Genomic DNA, 10,852 nt, shown 5'->3' on the forward strand with positions numbered 1-10,852 from the left:
CATTACTTATGTCAAAGATCTTATTTACACTTGCATCCCCGAGTGCAAAATTAATAGCTCTGTACTAGTGAATACACTTGAATTTTGGGAGGTCAGATCTGAATCAAAAGACAGAATATCCATTCCATCTGGGCTTATTCCAAAAGAAGTTCTCCGTAGTGATTTCTTTACATTATTACTATGTTTTCAGGTAATTAAGAACGGAGTGCTCAAAAAAACATGCACAACCAACTGCGAAGAAACCCATCTCGCCTACTCGCATTTCTTGGCTGGGGCTGGAGCCAGTCTTGAAGTGATGCAGAAAAGCCTCTAGCCTCACATGAGTATCACTCCTGCCTGTGGGAACGGCCTTCCTAATGAGCCGCCTGCTTTGCTGGCCAGTTCCCTCGGACAAACAGAGGCAGCCGGTGTGAGCTGTGCTCGAGCAGCAACCCCCTAATGACCCCAGGCATCAGTCTCACACGAGAGGATGGGGAAATCGGAAAAGCCAGCAGAAAGCTCCACTGACCCTTCCTCCCATAAGCGCCAATCCCACCTCATTAGCTCCTCTCGCTCTGCTATTCCTCCCTTCCTCGCCCTCTCAAATCCCCAAAACACATTGTCTGGGAAGGCAGAAAAGGGCCTCGGGGTAACTGCACCCCAACACACCTAGTCAGGGGAGACAGAGACTACCGCAGTTCTGCCCTCCCTTGGCCTGGGACTGGGTGAGGGGAGATGAGGCTGAAGGGGCAGGAACAGATGTTATGGGTGAGCACAGAGAAGGCCCTGGGTAGAGGAAAAGGCTGGAGAGCAAAATTTTTCATAGCAGCACCAGAGCAGGTGTGTCAGTAAAGTAGCAGAGGGCCAAAACTGCCTCCCCCACTACATCTGGAAGACTGGGCATCATTAATTATTCACACACATATACTACTCCCCAAAAAGGTGTAGATAATTCTAAGTTAATGTCATAAATCAAAAAATGGTACAAACAACCATTTTTCATCATGGCAACATTCAAGTGCTCCAAGATAACGTAACACATGCTCAGCACAGCAGTTCTGGGAACAAGTGCAAGCAGTGAAGCAGCAAAACGTGAAAGTAACCGAGCAGTTATTTCATTCTGCCAATATGAAAGAGAGTGAGGAATCTGAAAGGCAACCAACCAACCTCACGGCTCATAACATTCAACGTTCGTATATACAAACTACTGCACACTGAAGGTTACAGTCTGAACTGTTCACCTGCCTTGCGGTGCTCTAAACCCAATGACACAGGACGAAGAGCTGCCCTTGTCACAAAGAGCTCAGTCACTACTTTAGCTTAACTTCTGCTTAAAATCCTTTTGCATACCACTTTTGCAAGAATAGTGGTATGAAAAATAATAAATGACTTACTATTTTTACAAATTATTATTTTTAATACCATAATAATCAATGGCCATACCTTGCTTAGGTTAACAAAAGCTGGGCTAGTCAGCAGCCTTTGAAACAGTCATTGCAAAATGCGATAAGCTTTGCACTGGAGACAGTAATGATTTGGAGTACGGAAACGCTTCCCCAAAGAAGGTATTTAAAAGGTAAGCAATGTTTTGAGTAGAGGTGAATAAAAGGGCACACAGCAAATATCATAGTTTAAAGAATAATAGAAAGGGAAAAAGTACTCCTGAACCATATGTTTATAACTCAAGAACAAAGGTTACTGAATAAAAGAGAAAATCGATAAAAGAAATATTTTTGTGTAATGACTAGTTAGCCCACAGGGCTCCCTTGCCACACAGCATTGCTCAAGCCAGGACTTTAACAAGATTTTAAAAAGAGCGGCATATTTGCAGGAATAATGCCCCAAATAAAATATTCCATATCAGCACATTTTTTTGAGCTATGATATAAAATGTCATGCTTCGGTGCACAGTGTAAGTACTGACATTTAGGCATCAGGAGCCGACCTTCATGTGGTCATCCCACCCTCCTTCAAAAAGTGAGCACAGTCACTTTCAGGGTACGGCACTCTGGAACAGAGGGGCACTGACAGGGTCTGGCACCCGCTTTGTAACACATCTGCACTTGGGATGGTTTTCTCCCTCTCCTTTGGAAACCACTGAGCTGCCCTTTCTTCTTCTATTTCTTTTTTAAATAACTTTGTTCCTCAGCAAGCTGATAAAGAGTTGGGGAGAATGGAAGGGAGCTTTCTACATTTATCAGTTCAAATGTGGAATAACTACAGTCAAGCTGAGTTTTAAAAGGAAAATTTCTAGGCAGAAACATGTAATTTATACTGAAGATGCTATAGAACAGATCCACTTTTTGGTACAGCAAGTATTTAATTATTTTCCCCCTATTACCAAAGCGTGAGTTAGGGAGAAAGGCATAGTTATCAAAGCACAGTGAGGGTGGCAGTTTTCCTGAGCAAAGGAAAGCTTTTCATGTCCTCAAAGCTTCTTCTAGAAGCATTTGCTGTTCATCTGTTTCTGGGTTTTGGTGAGCTACAGTGTGGTAAAGTGTTCATCAAAGTAATCCAGGTTTGCTCCTGCTGGAAATTTTCCAGAATTTAGGCACAAAATCACACCATAGTTCACAATTTGATATAAAAAGTACACGACCCAACAGCTGCAACTCTGTTAAGAATCTTTTGTGGCATCCTTGTAACTTTCTAGGGTTTGACAGAAAGACTATTTTAGATTCCTAATCACATAATTACTTATAAGCCCCTTCTCCATGAAAAGCACCTAAATCCATATGCAAAATAATCTCTTCTAAAAGTCTGTACAGTTATTTCTTAAAAAGAAAAAAAAAACCCACACCCCAAAAAAAAAAGAAACCAACTAAAAGCTCAGACCACATCCAGCCTAAAATAGTGACAGAACATCATGTTACCTCCACAGTAATATTAAATGACTTCTAAAAGAAATCTGTGAGATTGCAGGGAAAGAGCTTTACTGTGTCCGCTGTGCTAATACAGCTAAACTGAACAGGCTGCAGATCTGCTGAACAAAGCTGGCCATTTTCTGTGCGGTGAGCCTGAAATAAATATTGAGGATACATTCAATAGTGACTAATGCAAAGGTCAGGATTCTCTGAGTGCAGCTATTACCTTTGCAAACTCAGCCACCGCAGTCCTTGGGGAACTCGTGCTCTCTTCATCTTGCTCTTTAATACTCTGGTACACAGTCACAGCAAACTCATTGGGGAGCTGCACATTGCAGCTGAACCAAACACAACTGGAAATCTCTCACCACAGCGGCTGATGAGGGAGCCCTGTGACAAACGCTGTCTCAGGAGCTACGTGGTTTTAATCAAGTCCCACAGGGAATTATGGCAGAAGCCGCTGGTAGCAGTCCGGTTCTCTTCCCCGTATCAATTTTTAACTCCCACCTTGAGAACAGCAGCTGCACTGTGGAGGTCCTGCTCAAATCCTGCATCAGGATGAAGTGTGGCATTTCTGAACTACTCTAGGCTGCTGATACAGTCTCCTGGTTGCTTCGGCTAAGCAATGGAAATACATGCAAATGCTTCACACTGTGCCAGTCAAATTCATGTGACCGATTTTCAACTCTTTTATTATCACCAGCTTGCTGCACAGGTTTCAGTATGTTCAGAGGTGAAGTGGTACTGTAGAGGAAGGGGGAATACCTTAAGACAATGTTCCCAGCAGCTCTGGTGACCCTCTAACACATCCCAGAACAAGGTGCATCAACACTAACAGCCTGGGTCAGCACAAGAAAGACACGGACCTGTTGGAGCAGGTCCAGAGGAGGCCAAAAAAATGATCAGAAGGATGGAGCACCTCCCCTATGGGGACAGGCTGAGAGAGTTGGGGTTGTTCAGCCTGGAGAAGAAACTGGTTTCTCAGGAGGCCTTACTGTGGCCTTTCAGTACTTAAAGGTGCCTTACAAGAAAGATGGGGACAGACTTTTTAGCAGGGCCTGTTGCAATAGGACAAGGGGTAATGGTTTTAAACTAAAAGAGGGCAGATTTAGACTAGATATAAGGAAGAAACTTTTATGATGTGGGTGGTGAGGCACTGGAACAGGCTGCCCAGAGAGGTGGTAGATGCCCCATCCCTGGAGACATTCAAGGTCAGGTTGGATGGGGCTCTGAGCAGCCTGATCCAGCTAAAGGTGTCCCTGCTCACTGCAAGGGGGTTGGACTGGGTGACCCTTAAAGGTCCCTTCCAGCTCAAACCATTCTGTGATTCTGTGATTGTATTAGCTTGCTCTTACCGCCTGAGCTGGCACAGCCTGAGAGAAGACAACAGATGGATATAAAGTAAAGGGTCCAAAATGCAACCCTGACAGCCACCTACAGGAAGATTTGGGTTTAGGGGCTGTGAACAGACAGAGATCTGGGGGAGCTGGGCTGAGAGGCAGGAGGTAGCGGAATGGGTTCAGGAAAGAAGGTCAGAGAAAGAAGAAGGGAAGGCACAGCAGGCAGGCTCACTTATAAAGAGGTTGGCAACTGCTCCGTCGAGAAAAACTAACGTCCCATTCTGGCGCAAATCATTACAAAGCAGCAGAAAACACTCACGCCAGGAAACACAGAGACAGCAACAGTAGCACAGCTGAGGGCAATTCCAAGCCCCTGCAACAAACAAGGAAGATGTGGAATTTCTGCTGCGCCACTAAATTTGCAACAGAAACTGATATCCTCAAGGATGTATTTTCCCCTTGAGATCTACAAACTTATTGTCCGATTCTCTGAGAAATGCCAAGCAGAATTGTTGCACAGAATTCTCTCTCTGAGAGGGATTTCAAACCTCAGTCAGGAAAATACACAGGTCAGCTAGCACTTGGTAAATCTGACCCATGAGAATATGTGGTCCTCTCCATTAGCTACTGATGTAAGGCAAGAACATCAACGTGGCATCAGAAGGCACAGCTGCCTTTGAGAATGGGAGGCAAACCACTAACACTATCAAAGGAGGTAACAGTGCTGTTGCACTGCAACCAGTGTCATCCCTAACACAGCCCAGACTCCATATGCATGAACTTTTTCTTGCAGTAACAGAGCAAACCTATTGTACCCTACATTTCCACCACATGCAGGATTAAACGTGGTTATCAAGATCGGTGATTTTCTGTCCTGACAAGCTGGCGACACACATATAACTTGTATGGACAAAACTGAAAATCTCGTTATTGTACAATTCCAGTATCAGTTGGGCTCTGCAGGCAGAAGCCACAGTACCTAGGTCTCCCCATGGCTCTTAAACATTGACTTCCATGGCAGGAACAAAAGAAAAGAATTGAGGAATTCCTCTTTTCAAGGGTAAACAACAGGTAGCGAAGTTTTCAAAGGGGTAACCCACAAGTTACTATCTGTTTGTGAAAATAAAGAAATAAACCCTTCAACACAACAGGATGGTAAATGATGTGTGAGCACCACATCCCACCACCGCCGCTGGGCAGACAAGGGCTCTTCTCTAAGGCTGTCACGACAGAGGAGCACCAACCTTGCCAAGGGGCAGCAGCGCTCCCAGCACAGTCTCTGGCCTCCCCAGCCTCAGCGAAGGGGAAAGGCCTGACTTCTGCCCATTAGCCAGCCCCCGTGAAGAGAGGGGACCTTGCAAATGGGCAGGAAATGGGCTAATCTGTGCTCAACATACCAGCCTGCTCTAGCGTTAGATCTCCTCATCACCTACCTGCAAACATGACAGGCACTGCTGACGAGCAGCTTATCTTTGGACTTCTGTTCAAGGAACAGGAGGTTTAAAAGAGGCAAAGGGGGTTTATTTGATGGGTGGACCTACATGTACACAAACTACTGTAATTTTGATTTTGAAGAGATTTGAAATGTTGTGTGGTAAATATGTAAGTGTTCCTGGTAGAGGAGTTAGGAGTAATAATAATCATAACAGAGGGGTAATACAAGGGCCAGTGACTCTTAGATCCAGAGACCTAAGCGCTGTGAAAAGATTTACTTCCCGCTTGCCAGCGCAGTCCCTGCTGCCCTGAAGTTAGACTCTGTGTCCCTAACTACCTTAAAGCTCTGATTTTCTGGAGATAGCCCAGCCACCTTATTAAATACATCCAAGGCAGACAAAACACATCTGTACTCCTCTTCCACTGCCTTTCGTGGGCTTATATGTGAGGCAGGTGGAAGCATTAGGGGCAGAGAAAAGAGGATTGCAGCAGTAGCTTGAACAGTGATAAGAGTGGAATTAATACACATAATTACAAACCAAGGGCTGACAGGAACAGCAATCTCCTGTCCTCTGCTCATCCTTCTTCGGGGGATGCTTTGCTACTGTTGCTTCTGTGTGGTAAGAGGCATTGATAGCAATGCTTAGAGTACAAACAGGTGAAAATACTTTCTTCCTTTTCAATTTATCTGTATCAGTGACACTTTTTCTTTTAAATATGCTCTTCTTAGCCTCTCATTTGTGGAACTATATGAAAATAAATTTAAATCTAATAGCCAGCAACTAAGTGGAGATCAGAAATGCTTTCCAAGAAAGGTGAGTTATCGGTATTAGCTCCAGTATCTCAAGAACTGTCAAAAAGAGCAACCTGGAGCCCTACAAGGCTATTGCCAAGGTTTTACAGTGCTGTCTCATGGCAATTCTGACTTGGTTTTCACACCTTTATTTCTCATAACACATATAGGCACTCTATGTACTTCAGCATGGGGTGTTCAATGCTCTCTATGTGTAACTCTTCCCAAGCATGTGAAGCCAAACACTGTGCCCTTTCTCTGAAAAAGGATGCACCATGTCTATCACAAAACCTCTTCCCTGCTCCTGTGGAGCTCTGGAGAAAACTCACTCCATTATACTCCAAAACCAATAATCCCTACCAATTACGTTAAATCGAATTTGGAGAACAATAAAGTCACAGATAACACTGAGCTGAGCTACTGGTTCTACTCAGGAGATACCAATGGCACACACCTATGGAAACATGCTGCTGATATACCCACTCAGCAGCTACCTGAAGTGTTACATACACAACCAACTCCTTGCAATACAAATTTGAATTCAGCAAGAGAGACTGTGTATCCACTACCAGACCCTTTTTTTTTTTTTTTTCCTTCTAAAACAATAGCACCCGGCCTGCTGTTTGTGGGTAAGAAGTTGCCTGAAAGATCCTCGCGGCTTGTAAGCTGGGCTCCTCCTGCAAGGGGTCCTGTGTGTGCACACACCTGTGCAATGCTGACACACCGAGTGAGGCTGGGGAGTCCACATATTTCTACCCAATTTCATGCTCCTTGTACCAGCACCTGGGCAGCTACGATTGCATCTACCTGTCTTGGTTTTTTAGAGAGCTGCCAGAGGTTTTACACTGGACTGCACTTAATGCAAACTGATCCACAGCTTACAAAGCAGACTCCAGATATTCTAACGGCATGGAGAAGTCTCACATTGAAGGGGTACTGATGCTCCTGGTACCATTGGCATTAACGTGTGCCTTGATAAATCATTTGCAAATTGTCCCTGAACTACATTATCGCCTTCTATACACTCCCTCATAGGGTGGACCAGACTCAGGAGCTAGCAAAGCACTGCAGCAGTCAGGATGCAGAAGCAAGGGCTCTACCGGCCACATGTTCATAGTGTGAAAAAGACAGATTCCCTTCCAGGTATTTTAGCATTATTAAGAAAGTCTACACTGTTTCAACTGCTCCTAAAGGACTGGCTACAGTGCCCTGCCCACTCCTTTGCCTCCTGCACCACTTCACAGTACAGACTGTCTGTATTCAGCAAATTTCTAGCTATCCTTGCTGAACAAGTTTGAAGCAGCAATGGCAGCCTTGTCTTTTGTCTGCTCTTGTAGCTCATGATAAAAATGCCATCTTACATATTCACAGACTGTGATGGGTAGTTAACAGTACTAGCAGCTCTGGAAAAACACATCAGCATCCCCAGCATTTCCCCCCCCCCCCCCCCCCGCAAAGACTTTTTGGTTTCTTTAGAGGGTATTATCTGCCTCTCCCCACTTCGCTTTGTTAGAGACACAAAAAGGGCTCAAACTGCCCCACAGCAGCTGCCAGATCCCTCAGTCCCGGCCTAGCTGCAAAGCATTCCCACTGCCAAGGTAACACCGGAGGAGGTCTGTACACCTGACAGCATCTCGCTTTCCGTGCCGGGTTAAGGACGGGGGGGAAAGGCCTCGCCGTGGCACCGGCGCCTCCTCGCCACCCCCGGGGCCGACTCGGCAGGGCGCACCTGCGCCTCACTCCCTCCTGCCGGCCTCACCGATTGCCAAAGCGCATCTTGTTCCCCCTCTCGACCCCCCTCAGGCCGGCAGACAGCTGCCGTCGCGCCGGGCCTGGCCTGAGGCGGGGGTGGGGCCGAGCCAACCTACGCCGGCACCTCCCCCCCCGGGGCACCGCCGGCACCGGGGCAGGGGAGGGGAAGGGGCGTCCCCTCCGCTGTCACTCACGTTCTGGTGGCGGGAGGCCCCGGGCAAGAGCGGCAGCGCCATGGCCGCCCCGGCCCGCCGGCAGCTCCGCACCGCACCGCACCGCGCCGCTGGGGGCGCCGTTGCCTAGAGACCGGCCGGTGGCGTCACGGGGGGGGCGGGGCGAAGGGGGCGCGGCCGAGTGGGGCCGAGCGGCGCCGTGCGGACTCGGCTCGGCCCCGCCCCGCCCCGCGGCGGCCGTGGGGGTCGCGCAGGCGCTGTGTCCAGGGCCCTAGGGGGCCCCCCCACCCCCCCGTACCTGCTGCCGCGGGCCGCAGCCCGCCCGGGCGGCACCGGGGGCAGGCGGGGCTCGGCCTCCGCCCTCGGGAGCCGCGGGAGTGCGGGCGGTGTGGGGGGTGCGGGCCCAGGAGCGGGGGGCGAGTCAGGGTTGGCGGCCGTTGGGGCCCGAAGTAGGACGAAAAGCAATAAATAAATGCATTTGTTTCGTTTTTCAGACGTCATTGCCGGCTTCTTCACAAGTCTCTCAAAATTCACCTCAGGCCCAAAGCTTTGTGTAGGCACAGAACAGATTGGCTTAGGTTGGAAAAGACCTTTACGATGATGGAGTCCAAGCCTTGGTCCCTCTCCCTTCCTCCCTCCTGCTGGGGTGCGGTAACCTCTGCCTGAACGTGGTGTGTGTGTCTCGTCCCCCCCTCCCCAAATAACTCTGGAACTGGGGTCATGGATGGGGCAAATCCCACCGCTTTTGGCATTTTCTGCATGGATTAATTTTTAATGTTTCTCGTTTTATGACTTTTACACAGCACGTCTTGCTACTTTGGGGCCCTGGCGGGCTTGGAGGAGTCGGGGGTGGGATGCTTTTACATCTTTTTGTTTGGTTTGGGTTTTTTTTTTTTGCATTTTAGTCCACGGGGATGGTGAAACTAGGTCAGTGGGTTTCCACATTCTGTTTTCCCAATGCTGTATTATGCACCTGCATTTGCATTTAGTGTGGAAAGGTAAACATTTAAAATGTATTTTAATTGAAAGTAAAAGGAACCATCATTTTAATCACATTCATTTCATACAGTGGGTGGTATTACGCTCAAATTTAAATTTCAAACAGAACATACACTGAGAGTTTCTCACGGATGGCTTGCAGGGGGAAGGGTTGTTTCTTTCTTTAATGGAAGTAACATTTTCCTTGTTAGTAAGGGAGGATGCATTCCAGATCGCCTCCAAAGCCTATTCCAGAGAAGAGCAACCATGCTACATCATGTTCCTCCATTTTACACAAAGCTGTTCATGAATATATTTTTTTAATTAGAAGTGCTTTTTACAGAAAAATGAGTTTATGGCTAAAATAGTTAGCTGAAACCCAAATATTTCAATTCTGATACGCTGTCTCAGAGGAGCTGTACTTCAGTTGCTTAATGTCTTTATTCTCATAGATGGAGTGGATCTCCCCTGCCATATTTCATACTCTAGGATGCATCAGGCCATGAAATTCCCATCACATATCATTTCTCCTCCCTGAAACAGAGGCTCGTGGAACAGCACGGGCGATGTGTTCAGTCTGAATGATTCTAGGAGGTGCTCCCCGTACAGCTCCTGTGGAGCACTTGTGCAGCATCTGCTGTCGGAGTTGATATTTGGCCAAAATGTTCAATTTCAAAAACTGTAATTTCAGTGAGAATTCTTTCAATTTTAGGGTTTTTTTTTTTTTTTCCTAAAAGTTTGAAATCGGAAAGGGAAGGGGAAGGAAAGGAAGGGAGAAGGAAGGCAGACAGGCAGGCAGGCAAGATGTGCAAATACTGAAAGGGTGATTGCAGGGTGCCCAGCACTGCTGTTCTTCAGCAGTGAAGCTCTTCAGCATCGCCCGTTGTTCTTTGCACGTTCATGTGATCCCCCAATATCCTTTCAATATGTCTTTATGTACCTGACAAACATTGCAGGGGAGACAGCTGGCATACTCATGAAACATACCTTTCAGTTTTGGCAGCTGTCATTAGAGAGCGGGGACCTTCAGAAAGTGGATCCATTGCATTTTATAACATGTATGTGCCAGCATGTGTCTCTGAGATTAGTGAACCAGCCTAGCTGCGGCTTCATGCAGAATCCCCATAGACCTCTTGCAACTAATGGCACAACTTCTCGTTTGGGGTAGTAAAAATTGTCAAAACACAATAGTGAAGAGTTGATGTCTCTTTTCACGTCATTTCTTCTCCAGAATTGGTATCTGCTGCTTAGTTTTTGTGGCTCATTACATAGCAGGGTGGTTCAAATGTCTTAATACTCTTCTGATACGAATAATAAACTGTTGCTCCAAGGTTTCCAGCAGTACATGCAGAGGCTGTATGAGAAAAATGTGCAAGGGAAACAGCAACACTTCTTCAGGGAGGTTAGTGAAGTGCACAGCATCAGTAGAGAGTCCAGTGCATTTCCAGCAGAAAATCCCGTGAAACGTCCCTAACCTTCAGGTCAAATCTTTCTGCATAGGATTACCTTCTGCCTCACCCAGTAAAGAAGCCGCAGGGA

At 46.9% G+C, this 10,852-nt stretch overlaps 1 protein-coding gene across 1 annotated transcript in view; it reads right to left on the bottom strand.

The window, feature by feature from the left end:
• The window catches only part of EFHC2 (EF-hand domain containing 2), a 62,163-nt gene extending 53,765 nt beyond the window's left edge, over positions 1-8,398 (bottom strand). The window contains exon 1 of the mRNA XM_086482170.1: positions 8,357-8,398. Within this exon, the coding sequence (XP_086338296.1) occupies positions 8,357-8,398 (42 nt within the window). The remainder of the gene's footprint in view (positions 1-8,356) is intronic.
• Between the last annotated feature and the right edge of the window lie 2,454 nt (positions 8,399-10,852).

Source organism: Leptosomus discolor, chromosome 1, assembly GCF_034619465.1.
Source record: "Leptosomus discolor isolate bLepDis1 chromosome 1, bLepDis1.hap2, whole genome shotgun sequence".
Lineage (NCBI taxonomy): Eukaryota > Metazoa > Chordata > Aves > Leptosomiformes > Leptosomidae > Leptosomus > Leptosomus discolor.